The sequence below is a fragment of the Poecilia mexicana genome, unplaced genomic scaffold (assembly GCF_051168715.1).
Source record: "Poecilia mexicana isolate PSO_F unplaced genomic scaffold, ASM5116871v1 scaffold_12, whole genome shotgun sequence".
In the NCBI taxonomy this organism is placed as follows: Eukaryota; Metazoa; Chordata; class Actinopteri; order Cyprinodontiformes; family Poeciliidae; genus Poecilia; species Poecilia mexicana.
In genome coordinates, this window is record NW_028263381.1 from 9,703,824 (window position 1) to 9,720,458 (window position 16,635).

The window sequence follows — 16,635 nt, forward strand, 5'->3', positions numbered from 1 at the left end:
TGTCTCTAAGTTAAGAACCTTTAGAGAAGTTCAAGGGGTATCAAAACTTTTTTAAAGCAGACATACAGTGTCTATCTGGGCAAAAAAAAAAAATAATAATCAGAAACCTGAGCAGCAGCTACAACTTGAAACAACTAGGATGCAGGAGGGAGTGATCTGCTCCATTAAAAGAAAGATGCTAAGGAATGGAGTGATCCTCTTTTGCATGTTCTTTTCCTGAGGCTGCATTTTGTTCAACCAGACAAACAAAGCGCTGATACAAACAGCAGACCAGCAGCTTCACTGGTGACTCAAGAATATGAATCTAATCAATATCATCCAGTGCTTACATAATCTGGAGTGCGCTCTGGCTGTCCTTTCCATGGCCTGGAGAAATGCCGGAATGCTCAAAAACCACCGAGGAGGTTCAGTCATATTTTCCTGAACTTAGTTTAAATTAGAGGTTTTGGTGTTTCCTCGTAGGTCTTTTCTATTCTAAAAGTCATTCCTCAGAATATAAGTCGTGGAAGCTGCATTTATTTGCTTTGTTGCTACAGATCTGTTGAGCTAAACTAAGCTCTTGAAGGGAAAAATACTCCCGTTCGTAACTCAATGAAAAGAAAACAGATCATGAAGTTATTAGTTTCACTCCATTAAAGCCCATCTTCAGGAAAGGCCTCTAGTGCTTAGCCTTGAGGTACGACTGTAAGACAGTCTGCCACGCAAATAACATTATTGCAACCATCCAACAACGTAAAGTACAGCTTAAACTTAAAACATATCATGCGTCATACCTATCTGACTGCATAATGGTAAGTTTTTATGGCCAACAATGCCAAATACAACAGAAGGACCTCTGTACAAGCAAAAAGACCTCGATTATAACTCCAAATGCCACTGCAATGTGACTTAGGCAACTCAAACGGCACAGAAGACTTTAGCTAATTTGTGTTCATAGTGTATAAATGTAGCTCATTTTACCGGATGGCAAGCCTTTGCCTCTCAACCTCTCTCGAATCTCCTTGCTCCGCTCTGGAAGAGATTCTCTGTCTGTCACCAGACCATCCAGCTAAGAAAAGAAGAGTTGAAGAAACAATATAATGATAACATGGTGGAACTGGTGGAGAAAAATGAATCTTTTCATGACTGAGAGACCCATTTTTCTGCAGCTGACACACAAATCGTCCTCACGATTTAAACTGAAGTGTGTACCTGAGAGAGACTGCCAAGCACCAGCCGGACCAGTTTTCTAATGTAGGAGAAAGGAGGGTCACAGGTGGAGTTCCTGATGTGCTTGCTGCAGATGTCCAGCACCGTGCGAAGCGACATCCGACTCAACGTAATGTCATCGGACATGTTGAGCAGTAGGCCGTTGAGGTGTTCCCCCAGCTTCATGGGCTGCACAGGAAACCCAACGAAGAATGAAACCATTATCAAAGGCAGGACTTTTATCTGATCTGATAGTGTAAATCAGCATTCATTTTCTAAATCATCTTGTACGCATGACTAAATGTACCTTACATATAAAGAGTAATCTAAAATGCATTTTAGATAATAATAAAAATAAAAAAAAAACAACTAAAATTATAAGCATAACTCTGGTGACAAAAAAGTATTTTTTTTCTCCCAAACTGATCATAAAGGACTGCAAACCCAAAAGGTCTTTATAGGAGGTATAAACTCATCATTTTGTAAAAGCACTTCATTTGTCTTCAGAATCAAAGGTTTCAGTAACAACTGTTTGCTTGAAAGCTTATGACATTCACATCATCTGTGTTATAATTCTACCATATGAAATAAGATGCAACTATTTCAATTAAGGCAGGTATTTCACAGGATGCCTTTTCCCAGAATAAACGACGCATCAGAGTAATGTTCAAATTCCTTTTCCTGATATTTTTAGTTTTAGTTTCAAGGTAACAGATGGAGGGCATTCCAACAAAACAGTTGTCATTTAGTTCTCGTTTAAGCAAATTGGATCAGATTGCTTTTAGGTAAACTAAATGGTGACAAAAGTAGACGCTGCGTTTGTTTCATGACACGTATTGCAGTTGCAATGAAGTCAACCTCAGTGCTGGTCATGGGAGGCATTTCCTCATAAATGTTGACGTGTTTCGCACTTGACTGACATGTCATGAAGATGCGGGGAAAAACCTGACCATCTTCATTTTGCAAGTACATTCCAGACATTATTTCCAGGCAGCATTTTTTTCTCGTCAAGATTAGACTTTAAGATAGCGTCATAGGGGAACAAAAATAAATATTGGTACACGTCGTTATGAAGCATCTGGACTGTTTTGAAGTTTTTACTCGCTGTATTTGTGACAGTGTGATCAGGCAAGCAACAAGTTTAGGCTGGAGTTGCAAAAATATTAACCAAAGGAAATAGAACTACAATAGTTTTGCTGACAAACGGCAGATATTAGATTCTAAAGTCTTTGAAAAAATAATAAAAGAGGTTTTTAAATATTGACAGAAGCCTTTTTTGTGTTTATTTGACTTATGACATTTACCTGACTTTGAGGGATCTGATAGTCTGCTCCCCAAAATAATGTCATTCCCAGTGAATACATATGCATCTGTGGAAGGAAAAAAAAAAACTAGTAATAAATCTATCTGTGCAAAGAAAAAAAGAAAAACAAAAAACAAAGACAAAACAATCTGGTGAAAATGGAAAAAAAAATACTTAAGGTTGATGGCTGTAGACAAAAACAAGGTTAAATTTAGGAGAAATAGGCCAAACAAACAAAGAGGATTAAAGTTTAATTTTCCACACAGAACATAGATGAGGTCTTTCACGTTAAATTCCAAAATCTTTTTCCATTTTCCTGTTATTACCATATACTCATTGCTTTGGAGAGAAATTACTTCCCCCGAATGTTGGGCTTGGTAGAGGAAAGAATAATTCAGGGATTGCCAAAGAATGCACCGTACCCTTTGAGGTCCTTCAGGAATAGACAGAGTGCAAATTTAAAGACACACTAACACTTTCAGAAAATCTGCAAGATGAGACAGTGAGGAATTAAAGCGAGCACAGAACACCAGGTTGAAAACAGCAAAAGAAAGCTTTGGCTCTTGCAGCTGACATGTATTTACACTCAGTCTTAAAATGAAGGAAACAGATTATAACTTCTGCACTGAAATAACTCAGCTGGAGAGGCAGATCCAGCCTTGGAAAACTGACTCAGCACAAAGCTGTTTGAGGTTTGTGGGGCTGAGCCAAAGATGGGTTTTCAGTCATGCAAGCTTTCAGTTATTCTACCAGAGTGGCAGATTTGAAGCGGGAGGGCTGCAGTGAGTCTTTTAACTACAGACATGAGGCGTGCTTCCTCAGAACTCCGGCTTCTGCCAACGTGTCAGTTTGGCACGTTACGTCAGGACAAGTTCAACCAAACTACACCGTCTATCATTTGCATACACACGCACACCACTAAAAATAGATGCACAACTGAGAGTCATTTACAGCTTTACTTTCTGTTGACAAACGCTAGGGTTAATTTACATTTTAAATCCACATCATGGCCAGCTCATAGGTCAAAGAAAGAATGAGATGTTCCAGCGCTCTCTTTAAAGAGTTACCACACATTTCTTTAAAAGAAATGTTGAGTCCTTTTTAAGACCAATTTTCCCACTAAAAGTCTAAACAAACTAACTTGAGCAAATTAAATTGGTAGCTTTATATATGACATTTAAGTCAAGTACTTTTATACCTAGATTACCAAACTTAAAACCCGTCTTCAAGTAACCAGTAACTACAGGTTTCTGCCAATAGCTGAAATCCCCATTTTCTATAACAAACCTTATTACATGCGACCTTTTATAAAAAAGTGGATAATGTAACAAATGTTTTTATTATAAATGCCCAAATATATGCTGAGAACAGTTCAGAAGTAGCTGGCTTAAAGTGGAAAAAGGATTAACACAATATGCAACAAATTAACAAGCATATAAAATTAAGACAGAAGATGTATATAAAGATATTTGAAGAAACAAACAAATAAAATACCTAAAATTGAAATTTCCCTGACTTTAAAAGCTGGCAAAATCATGTTTTACATCCTACAACTGCATAGGATTCCTCTGACTTTATGCACGAGGAATCACCAGGTGACCGGAATCAGCTGATTGCTTAACGGATCCTGCCAGTCAGACGCACAAAATTCCCATCCTTTTTCGAGTCAGCAAAAGCATTAATGACAATACACCTTGAAGTGGAAGGTGTTACTGGGTATTTACTAAATTCAATATCTGTGATGTTTTTAATGAATAAAGTAAAAGGAAGAACAAAGATGTCAGAGGCTGTTTAAAAAGAAACCACATTTTCTACAGAGGTATGGTGGCCATTGAATTATGTTACTGCTTAAAGGAGGAAAATGTTCAGCAGATAACAGAACGATGAAAACTTCACAGCAGCATTGCTCTGTTTTATCCTTTTAAGCTTTCGACCTTTGTGAATTATGCAGGGTTTGGAAATGTTGGGAATCTCAAGAATCTTTGTTCTCAAGGTAAAAGAGAATGACATGGCTCAGAAAGCTTTGATTGGTACATCTCTGCTCTGGTTGATTTAAGGGAGAGCACCAAAGACCTTGGCTAGAAATGCATCGAGACAAAGATATAACAAAGAATGTTAAATGTTTCTGTCCCAGTGTGAACGATCTAAGCATGAAATACCTTTTCAATGTCAGAAACTGAATTCAAGGGGTTGCCTTCCATGACCTCTGGGGCTGTGAAAGCTCTTAAGTCCTCCTGGGTGACATACTCGTCTGTAAATGAAATGTTGCCAGAGGGCATGAGCAGGAGGGACCAGGGTGAGATGATGAAGCCCATGGCTGCTGGGTCTGGAGATGGAAACAGACAATTCAAAACATGAGCATGGATGTAAGACAGAAAGGGAACTTGGCTTTCTTCAGATAAACTTTTAGATGGTGCCAAACAAGCTCAGAGACCCACAGCATTAAAAAACAATGCTCTAGAACTCAATGTTAGTATCGTATTCTGTCCAGACATTTAAAGCCCAAATGCCTCACACTTAGACATATCCAACCACAGGGGCCGTTTCTTGCAAAGGGCTTCGGCATTTATTGATATTCGAGCTGACTGAAGTAAACACAAACACATGTTGCTTTCCTGGCCTGCATTTAAAAAAATTAAATAAAATAAAATCTTGAAGCATGGAAGCAAAAAGGAATGACTACACAGCACAATTCTCGTTTCCTACGAAGCCACAGGCAGTGCTTTGGTTAGAGACCGTTTTAAAAATATACAGAGGAATGCTTGAGCAGTGCTGCAAAATTCTTTTCTTCAACTCGTACTTTAGTCTGAGAAGAGCAGAGGAAAAGGGGAGCTCAATCTGAAGAACTGGGGGGAAAAAAATTGCTTTCAAAAGCTGGAATTTACTAAGTAAATATAGGTTTCCTGTTTAAAACCCATCTGATCATTCAAAGATCTTACTGTATATTTGACATGGGTAAGTATCAAATACAAAGATTTTCTGAGAAAGTAATCATGATTTTTGATAAATTACCATGATAATTGTGATAAAAATATGCTGTTGCTGTTTGACGAGCAACTAAAGTATTACTGACAGGAAGTTATTCTGAATCGCTGCTCTATAAAATTGAGTGTTCACACATTCTAGGTCATTTTTACTGCTACACTGACAAGCAACAGCGCATCTGGAGAGTAATTAAAGATCTGGACAGACTTTCAGTGCCCTACAAAAGTATTCACACCCCTAGAGTTTCTACACAACGCAACCACACAATAAAACATTTCTATGTGTTTTATTGGGATTTCATGGACCGTTTGCACAACTGTAAAGTGGATGGACTAAAATTAAACTTCTTGGTCTGCATGCAAAATAGTCCATAAAAAAAGGAAGGCACACAGACTGTCCACACTGTGTACACAGAGGTAGAAGCATTATGCTGTGGGGATCCCTTTTATCAGCTGGGAAATCACTAAATACATTGAAATCCTGGAGGAAAACTCGTTAGAACTTAAGCGACAAAAATCATAAACGGATTATAACTTCCGTTTATGAAGTTATAATCCAAAAGTTTGCCTTCCATCAGGACAGAAGCTTTAAAAACATGTTCACAGCTGCAACAAAATGGTTAGATCAAATAATATTCATGTAATGAGTTGATCCAGACATAAATTCACATGGAAATCTGTAGAAATAGCAGAAAAAGTTAAAGAAGTTGCTAATGATCTGGGTACTTTTAAACACTATGTGCCATTACATTCCATCTCCATATAATCTGAACTGAACTTTTTTTTGCAAAGAAGCACAGAGCTGACAAAAACAAAACCTGAAAATCTTTCAGCTTTGATTGCAGCAAAAAGGTGTGTGTACAAATATATTTTTCAAACTATGCATCGTCCTCCTTCTGTCACATAAAATACATGACATTTGTGGTTTGCATGTGACAAAACGTAAAATTGCAAAAGACATAAGTGGCTTTGCAAGCTACTATAAGAACACTCAAGCAGACAAATGTAACCACATACTCAAACAAAACATGGAAGCATACTGGGAAAATCCTTTCACTAATCAGACAAACTCATATCAACCACTAAAACAAATCCTTCTTAAGAAAAAACACAGTAGCCACTGCAGTTTGCACTTGAAAAATCAACTAGTTTCATATTTGAAGATTATCTCCTAATCTTTATGCTCACCTTCACTGTGTAAACAGATGACAAGAAAACAGAAGAAAGGCTAAATTTAAAGTTAGAATATTTGTCATTAATAACACATTCTTGTTCCAAACAGACTTTCAGTAGCTATAATTACTGGGTCCAACATCTGCTATTCAAATTTTAGCTTCACTCAGCAGTTTAAAGCTCCACACACCAGCAGCCACAAGTTACACAGTACAACTACACACTGAAAGGATAAAATTGTGCTTTAAATACAACGGAGAATGCAGCAAACATAAGACAAAATAATGAAGAAAACCTTCAAGTATCCAGCTTTGCTCCTTGGTTTATGTAAGAAGCCTTCAGAAAGACACTATTCAAGATCATTTCTGCAAAATCCCTTCATCATAAATGTGACCTCGGCTGCTGAGGAATATTTGGAAGCGTTCACTGATAAGGAAGCTTTTCTGCAGCATGATAGGATATGCATCACCAAGCTTCACTAAGCAAAACCAGAAAGTGAAGCCAAGCTGGTTTTCCCCAGAAACAGAGACTTGGAAACAAGTTAATGCTTAGTGGAAAATTTTAATGGTCAACTGTTTAGACAATACTTTCAGTTTGTGTAATCAGGTGTACTGGAATGATGAGTGAAACCAGGAGCCCCCTAAAGTGTTTTCAAAGTGACAAGATTTCTGCAGGCTCGCATCCTCTTCAGCATCTCTAAGGTTAAACTTGCCTCGGTCACCCACCGCTTGAGTTTTCTCAAAAAACAAAGTGTTTCTGGAAGCTGAAAACCTTATCTGCCTGTGCCTCCAAGAACAACTAAGATAGCCTCACGGCAGTGACAAGAAAGATTAAAATGCCCAGGGCTACCTCACAGTCTACCAGGCATTAAAAATGAGCAAATGAAGACATCAGAATAAAATTTAAAAAATACATGACATGTAAGTTTGCATTTTCTGTTTCTGATTTACAACGATTTACTAGCTTTGCTTCAGTATAAAACTCTCAGAAAAAGGCTTTTCAGTGTTATTTTTTCTTTACAAGTAATTATGCATGAAAAATAAAGTTGGCCCACGCAACAGAAAGAAATAAGGAAAAAATGATAATTGTCTTTGCACATCATACCTTTGTTAAAAAGTTCTTGGAGGCTTTCTGCACTCTGACTGAGCAGCGCCCATACCTCCTCCTCCTGGAGCGGCCCCCCTCGAACTTCCAGGGCTTCTGCCAGAGACACATGCATCTTCCCTGCACAGGCAGCGAAACACACAGTTATCACCTACAAACACATTAACACAAACATTCTTCAACGTGCACAGTTTTTGTTTTCTCGTTTAAAATGCCATTGATTATTTTCTTCCTTCCAAGTTAGTTGACATTTTGTCCTGTTACCTTAATAAGCAGCACCAAGCAGAAAAAAATATATATATAATTTTGACTTTTGCCTTGTTCGAAGAAAAGGAAAACCCCTCAGAGCACTGGGAAGGAAACCTCGAAGCAGATCAGCGCAGCACAGAAAATGCAAAGGCAGCACCTCCGAGTCACAGTTCTGTTCATGTCAGCAACTACGGCCTCTGGAAAATCCTTTTTGAAGTTTTCTTCTTTTATTGCCTTACAACCATAAATTAAAATCAATTTTCAAGAGGTTTCCTTTAAGCAAGTGATCAACACATCCCTCCAACTCTTAAAGTCCAAACCTTATTGGTAAAGGCACCAATTAATAATACCGTGAGCTCAGAAAACTTGGGCATATTAATGTGGAAGTTTACACATGTATGCATATATTGTCCTTTATATTTTATAATCTGAAGTTTATCTGTGCCACTGAAGTGCTGCAGATAAGACAAAGATCGGTTGCATGCTCAAAAATAAACCTGATCAGGTCATATAAATGACTTTTTCTTTTTACTGCGATCTTAAAGCTGTTTTTTTGCTGTGTCTTATGTAAACTTCTGTTTTCCGATTACATGTTGTAAAGCCTGAAACTGGGTCAGGCTCAGAACAAAACCAGTCCCTCAACGGCTGACAAAACACAACATGTCACTGTTACATTAGGAAACTCAACATGCCTTTAATTTATTTGTATGGTAATCCAACCAATGCCCCTCGCCCCCATTTAAAACAGGATGTGTGTGCTTCGCTCTATGTCCCAGTCACGTCATTCACGGAGGGACGTGAATGAGATAAAAGACGCATGCAAAGTTGTTCCCGATGTGTCACAGTTTCTGTCTGTACTCCAGCCGCTGCTCTGCAGTGGTGACAATGGTTTCTAATCTTCCCAATTCATCAATGGCATGACACCAATGTAAGCAAACCAGTTTTGCAAACAGGCTGTGCAGAAACTATCCAAGCCACGGTAAAGTTGCACATCCGAAGCAACAAATACAGATTTTGTTACATCTAATGGGTCACACAAGCATAAAAAGCCAAAACTGTAAATTGACGCTGTGAACAGCGATGTTGGAATTTTCTGTCAGATCGAAATGTAAATGTCAGGCTTGTTCTTAAAGAGGACACCCCTGTTCTAAACCAATCTTCTGAGCGCTACATGGATATTGGTTTGCAAAACCCCAAATTCAACTTACTTTTTAAGCTTCAGAGTCTAATATGAAGAGTAAAAAAGTTAGACGTCAGCAACGTTAAAGTGTAATCAAGTAATCATGTGAACATGCACTGTATTTAGGTGAATCAGAACCGCTTTGAGATCTCCAAGGACTGTAAATGTCTCCAGATATTGCATGAAAATCCATCAAATCAATGCACACATACTTCAGTCTGGCTCAAACAATCCCTGCTGTCTCCTGAAAATCCATCACAAAGCGAGGCGATCAAACACTTTTTCTGCATCCGACATACAGGCTAAATGTGTGCATATCATTCATCCAGAAATCCTTGCCGTAAACTGGGCCAGTGAACTAATTAGTCAAATTTTTTCCCCCCCGTTTTGTTTTGCTTTTCTGAAAGCAACATGCGAAACAATGTCCTTTCTATGAATTGGAGTTTTCAGAAGAGAGCTAATGAGTAAACCTGTCACGAGCCGAAATGTTTATGCAGGAATGCAGGTTAACCATTCTAGTAAATGGGAGGCGTGAAGTTTGAGGACAAGTGGGATACACCAACCATCTACTTCATTACCCATGAGAAAGAGGAGAGCGGGTGCTGTGAGGGCTGATTGTTTTGTGACCCTTGTTATTTCAGCAGAGACCTACAGTGGAATGTTTTTTATCCGTGCTGAGACCGCCGTACAGGCCAACTACTCTCATTGGTTCTGCTCATTACGGAGGGTGTTCGGCAATCTAAAAGCAGAAAGCCCTCGCCACTGCAGAGCCTCTTGCTCTTTCAGGTTTGCCAACTATCTGGATTTTTTTGTTCCCGGGTCTCTCTGTATATTAAAACATCCTGCCTTCAAAAAACAAACAAGAAAAACACCAACTAAAGATCAGACTACTGCTGTTGCTGGTTAGAGTTTCAGAGTTTTGACTACAGTCACAAGGATTTTAAAGAAATAAGCCTGGAAACGTGACAGAGATCTTTACTAGGCACTTCCACCCACTTTCCTGTGTGTGACAGAACCCATTGGAGTTACAACCCATTGGATGGATTTGAAAACAGTTTCCTAAAAATGTCCTTCGACTTCATAGTGCTACATAAGTCAGTTATTCAGTTCGTACTTTCAAGAAACAGAAAAAAAAAATTCCCTCCATTAAAACTCTTAAAAGAGACAAGCCCACAGAAGTTACATGAGATTCAGCTTTTAATTTTGGGAAATGCAGCATACATGCCATGAGAATGAATTTGATATCGTCCAAAGGTCAGAACTGTACTCTGAGCTGGCAAGCGCATCTGGAGGGAAAAAGCAGAAGCAGCGAAGTGTGCCAACAGAGAGGTTAAAAAAATGCTCCTAAGGTTATTCTTAAAATGAACTATTGCCATTACTTCCAACTATTCTTAGAATTAGAAAGACGGTGGGCACATGTGGCCTTCATAAGGTTGTGATCTTAGCCAACATATCTGGGAGATGTATAAGGGTAATATTTCATATTCATACCAAATCAAAAGCAGGTTGAACATCACTGAACTACTGCAATGGGAACACAGGACTATTATATCTATCATGCAACCTGAAGGAGAGCCACATCTGGAATGTCCACTGACAATTACAGTGAAGTGATGTTGTGTATATATGCATTGTAGTCTTTTCTTGGAATAAAATTCAAAGAAAGTCGCTTTGGGTAAAAAGTGACTTTCGCCTTCTTCACAATTTTGGGTAAGAAATGTTAACATCACAACGGAGAAATGCAAACAATCAAATGCTACAAATTATGTAACACTGAAATTAAATCTTATAATTTATAACAGATATAAAAACTGTATTTTCCGTGTTTGCATGTTGCATCATAGTATCAAACACAAAGATTTGTATGAGCACTCCCACATTAGTACATGATGGGAATCTTATGTAACACACAAGAAATGCTAAAAAAAAAAAAAAAAAAAAAATCACCCATATTATTTCCCATGACTTTGGTTCTGATCCATGTTTCAGCCAGCTGATTGACATAAAATAAAATATTATTAGTAAAATGTAAAAGGAGACTTTTTTAGATATTACAGCGGGCACAAAGCAACCGGTGCGAACCATAGGCCTGATATAGTGACTGTTGACAGACGGTTTCTTTTTGTACTCAAAAGAGGGACAAAAAGGACCACAATCCATTTGTCATATTGCAGCTCTACATTTGCATAGAAATATTGTTACATAAACGCAAACAGTGCATCAATTTTGTTATTGTTTTTTTTTTATAGCCTCGGCAACACGAGTCAAGTTAGCAGCAAACCTTTTTTTCAACAAATAGCTGGCTAAAAGGAATTAAGTCTCTATGATTATAATCCCTTGCAAAAGCAAACAAATGAGATGCAATGCATTATTGTCTTGGTTCCTCAAATATTGTTTTCACCACATCTACCGAAGTGTGTGTTAATTGCAGCAAGAGAGTTTTAGTTTTAATTTATATTAACTTTTTTATAGATCCGAGTAAAAGGCAAATCTCAAACGTGTCTCTTTTTCTAGCTGCTTGTGTCTGATGTGGCATCATAAAGCAAAACAACTGGATGTTGCCGAGATGAAAGATCAACGTTATAAAATGTGGTTTATCAAACTGTGGGCACTTCAGATTATTTACAAGGTCTGTTATTCAGAGTAAAAGAGGCTTGTGAGTATCAACTGAGAAGATATGAGCATTATTATAAGTCAATAAAAATAGGGGTAAAATGACAACACACACATCATCAAATACAACCAAGATCTGTTCTAATGTTTGTATGCTTTTATTTGTTATTTTTTGTTAATTACTTTGGAGTCGGACCAGTTAGGAAATTTCTTTAGTTAAAAACGATTTATGTTTTTTTTTTTTTTTAATTTGCACTGCCAATTCTGACTTTGACCCTTTTTTAAAAACCACTATATCAAAAGGAGCAAAAATATGTGCAAAATATTTCTGATGACAAAAAAGAAAAAAACAATGTGATCATAAAATTTTCATATTTATGTCAGAACTGCCACTAACATTTGTCTAATTTTTATTAAAGTAAAAGAGCAATTGGTGTACATTAGACCAGGCTATGGTGGAATTTTTAAAAATGTTTATATGTAATTAACAACAAAACGATAAACAAAAAAACACACACACACTCCATGATCAGAGCTGTAGCCAATTAGAGGAACCTTTTGCTTAAAGTCAAGAATAATTTGGCTCTGCATACAGCAAGTTCTTTCTTACTCTAATATTATGTTACAAAAATAGAATTGACGTTTCCCAGCTGGGTCTTAAATGTGTTTCATGTGAACAAAACAGTAGTAGGGATTTAGCATCAGCAGTGACTCACCTAAATAAAAGGGAAAACCCAGTGGTGAGTTCACATTCTTTGTGATCTACATACCATCTAGCGGATGTACTTTTCCAGATTACACAAAACACAGGCCAATACAGCGATGAACATTGCACATTCTAGATAGGGGGTTGTTTTCCTTCTTCACAAACCAGTGGGCTCCACTCAGTGTTTTTGTTTTTCAGTGAAGCCTGTCTTGAAGTGCTATGACTATTTCCTTGGTTATCAGCCCAGCTCTGGACCAACAGAGCCTTATTTCTCATTTTGGTCTGGACCTCATCCGCTCCAGTTTTGTTAATCACAGGTTTGCTATGAGAACTGTGACATGGAGAGCATTCTTTTTTCTTTGTTTAAGCAAAACTTCACTCTAGCCTGCCTTCTGCCCGACACACAAACCCTACCCTTTAACTATTTTGCTCATTTTTTCCTATGAATGATGCTCACATCACCTTCTCCATGACAGCTTAGATGAGAATGTTCACCCAGCCTCAGAGTCTTCTTTCGCTTAGCTTTCCTTGACCTTTCACTTTGAGTTAACTTCAGTATACTTCGATGTTAATGAAGGGGGAGGGGGTCTAAACTACCTTCTCACATGCCAATCCATAAAACCTTTAGTCAATAATGATTATATGGCTCTAAATGCTTTGGTAACAGGGACAGAATGCGTGCTAAAACATTAAACTTGTGGTTTATTTTATCAACATTAGCCAAGCTACATAAGTGATAGATGTTAGAAACAGTTACATGGCATGTTATTTTTATAGTAGTGTTCCCTCCCTCCCAATTAAAATGCTGTTACTTTAGTGATGTGGGGCAGCCAACAATATACACATAACGTTGCATTTAACAAGAAACTTTAAAGTGATTCTAACAATCTAAAGGATAGTAGGTAAGCTACCTGCCTAGTCAACGTACTGAAGAAAGACTTAAGTCTCACTCCAGCTGACTCAATCCTTCAGGTTTCACAGCTGGGCTAAAGTTAGCCAAAACACACGTAAATAAAATAGAGAGAAAATTAAGTGGGTTTAAAACGAAGCTTACCAGGAAAGAAGAGTCAGACAATTAATTCAGGGGCAAATGTTCGTACTCCGACGAAGCTACGAGTCCGCACACAAACTGCACCAGACGCCATCCCATCCACAAAGCAACATCTTGGATTGTAGTTAACTACACGGCGAAGAAGACAGGCAACAGGTCATGCTACTCATTCCACGTTAATGGTCCTCTACGTGGAATTAACTTCAGCCAAAAGTAAAAGAAAAAAAAAAGTTACATTAAAATATTTTTCTATTTCTTTGGGAATCCAGTCTATTCGCTTCGGCACAGTTACGAGCTCTCCTCCAGCGAAACAAAGTTACCATTTCTGCGGAGCAGCGGAATAAGCCCTCCCTCTGCCAGCTTAGCGTGGGCTGACTGGGAGTAACCGGACACCTAAGACTGGCCGCTGATTGGCTCGCTCCTGGGGGACTGTCATTTTAACCACTGCCATGGCAACACAAAACCGGGAGGGAAATGTTGAGCAGAATCTGGTTTATTAAATTTTCTGTGGTCTACAAATCCCCTCCCTTTAATTACCATAAATGTAGCATGACATGAGACAAAATAATAAAACGTATACAAACACAAAAGAAGTAGCAACAGATGGGAACGTTTGTTGGCAGCGTTCTAGCTTATGTACGAAATTTAAATGTTTTGTTTTCGTTTGTTTGTTTGTTTGTTTGTTTGTTTTGGATGGGGGTAGCGGGGGGAGGTATTTTTACCTTGAAGTGATTCATATTTTTTGGTTTAATTATAAATATTGTAAGCAAACAAGTATCTTCATATCTTCATAGTATTCAGACAAACATCAGAAAGGATCATATCAACAACATCAACAGGCAACATTTTACAAGTTGTATACAGATTTATAAAAACAAAATTGCAGCAAAAAAAAAGAAAGAAAACTCCTCAATTTTCCTGGGGATTATATTACATATAGTAACACAACATACCACCTCTACACCTGTTGTTGCACCATTCTTGACAGCCTAGAAGAAAGGCTTCTAAAGATTTTCCTTACTCAGAAAGATGCCTTTTTGAAAGTCATTACAGATGCCACAATTATTAAACTATTCATATCACCAGAAAGGTTATCATACACTTAGAATATAGAGCTAGAGTATTTTTTATCACAGATTTCTTTGTCGAAACTATCATTACTATTTCAGCAAGTACCTTAAGCGATGTAGTCACATTATGTTCACCTATTTATCTAAAAAATCATTTACTCATTGTCTGTTTAATGATTTTTATTTTGTATACATTCAATATTAAGTTCATTTTTTCTCAGTGGAAGCAAACAAATATACATAGCTACACTCGAGTGGTATTGTATGTGGTACGTGTATGTTTTTATGTTTGCCTCTTTAGTATAAATAAATAAAAATATTAATCCATCCATCTGGTGCCTGTAAAGAAAAAATATGGTCTATATAAATTGAATATATAAATTGAATAAAAAGATATTTCTCTCAGTTGGTGGTGTATATATGCCTTTCACCAACTTATTCTTGTAATAGTTCAAGATCTGATCACCACTTTCTGTTCATGTTGAGATATATTATTCTATGAAAACATGCTTTTATCTCTTTTCATCCTGTGGTTGTGGAAGCCGATATTTCTTTGAAAGTCAGTGAAAATCGAGACTGTGGGCTTCCCACAGCATCAAAGTGATTCATTTTCGGCACACTCAGGAAGCAATCCACAGCTGAGTATTTCCTTCCCGCGTAGTACTTCAAAGTTGAGTTTGTTTATGATCTGTCTATCGCCATCTAGTGATTATTAGTCATTATTACATGGCCCTTCACATCGTTTTGGAGTTAGCTGACCCTGCCCATGCATGGTAAATGGAGTAAATATCAAGCCTTCCCCGAAATAACAGCCTATCTACATAAATCATTCTGCAGGGATAAAAAACTGACATCACACTTATTATTGCATGTGTGGGTTCAGTTTTCACCTGGGTAATTATTGTACTAGTCACCTAGACCGTTCAAGTCTTACATAAGGCAGTAACTGATTTACACTGTGATTTGTAAAAGGGGACTGTAATAGCACAATTTGATATTTTCTAATAAGCATCTATTAAAAAAAAGATTTCTAATAGGAATGTTTTTGTAATCTTCATTTAAGTGCTGCATGCAAGTTTATAATATAGCAAATTTATTTCGGCATGTTTATCGACACTTTCCAATGTTCTGGATGCAATTTAATTCTTTTAAAGTTCTGCTCAAAATATTTTTCTTTTCTTGCCTTTTGACTGGAATACTATAGTCATCCCATTATATTGCCTTTTAAAAACTATGCAATTAAACTAACAACAAAAAAACAAAAACAACAAAAATATTGATGATAATAATATATTTTATGCTATGAAATGTCATTTTTCCTCCAATGAAGGACTTTGCTTCTTTGTACAACAAAGATTTTGCTGTTTCTTGATCAACATTTGGACACACCCGCCCCACTACCAGCTGCACCACCCAACTCCAAATTCCTAATTGAATGGCTGGACGGCGCAGAGTGAGAACAGAGGAGATTCTTCACCCCTCCCATCTGGAGGGGCAGCCTCCATGTGATCTCTTCCTCTCCGCACCGTCTCTCTCCCTCTGCCGAGGCTTTGACGTCAGACGTGCTCCTGGGCGGTTGCTATGGCAACATATTTCCCCGCTCCCCCCCTTTTTTTTCTCTCTCATCCCTCCCTCTCCGTCCTCCGAGCTCTGGTAGGCTTACAATGGTACGGCCAGCATCTTGCAGCACAATGGTTGCAAGGTGGTGAGCTGGGAGGGAAGAGTGATTCAGCATCAGCAAACCTCAGTTTCCGTCCATCCCTGCTTTTTTTTTTTTTTTTTTTAGTTGGTTTTCTTTCTTCATCGCTCCTTCGTCTTTAAGAAAAGAAAAGAGGGGGGAAAAACGCCTTTTGCTCATCCGCATGAACGTGTTTATTACGCCTCCAGCGATGGTCACTGCACTGTTTCTCGTCGGGATGTTTTGAAAGGGACTGGCTCCGGACTGGGATCGTCATCAGCTGGCACGGAATGGTAAGGCCGCTGCAAATTGTGAATCCCCCCCACCTCCACCTCC

At 38.0% G+C, this 16,635-nt stretch overlaps 1 protein-coding gene across 5 annotated transcripts in view; it reads right to left on the minus strand.

The window, feature by feature from the left end:
* Positions 1–13,910, minus strand: part of ptpn13 (protein tyrosine phosphatase non-receptor type 13) — a 46,986-nt gene extending 33,076 nt beyond the window's left edge. For 2 of the 5 annotated variants that reach the window (XM_014987379.2, XM_014987378.2), the window contains exons 1-6: positions 13,555–13,910; positions 7,753–7,872; positions 4,651–4,817; positions 2,493–2,558; positions 1,192–1,377; positions 961–1,048 (exon numbers count right to left, since the gene is read on the minus strand). In XM_014987379.2, the coding sequence (XP_014842865.2) occupies positions 961–1,048; positions 1,192–1,377; positions 2,493–2,558; positions 4,651–4,817; positions 7,753–7,867 (622 nt within the window). In that variant the 5' untranslated portion in view covers positions 7,868–7,872; positions 13,555–13,910. The remainder of the gene's footprint in view (positions 1–960; positions 1,049–1,191; positions 1,378–2,492; positions 2,559–4,650; positions 4,818–7,752; positions 7,873–13,554) is intronic. The other 3 variants (XM_014987382.2, XM_014987380.2, XM_014987384.2) reach the window with 2 other exon arrangements.
* Positions 13,911–16,635: the final 2,725 nt, after the last annotated feature.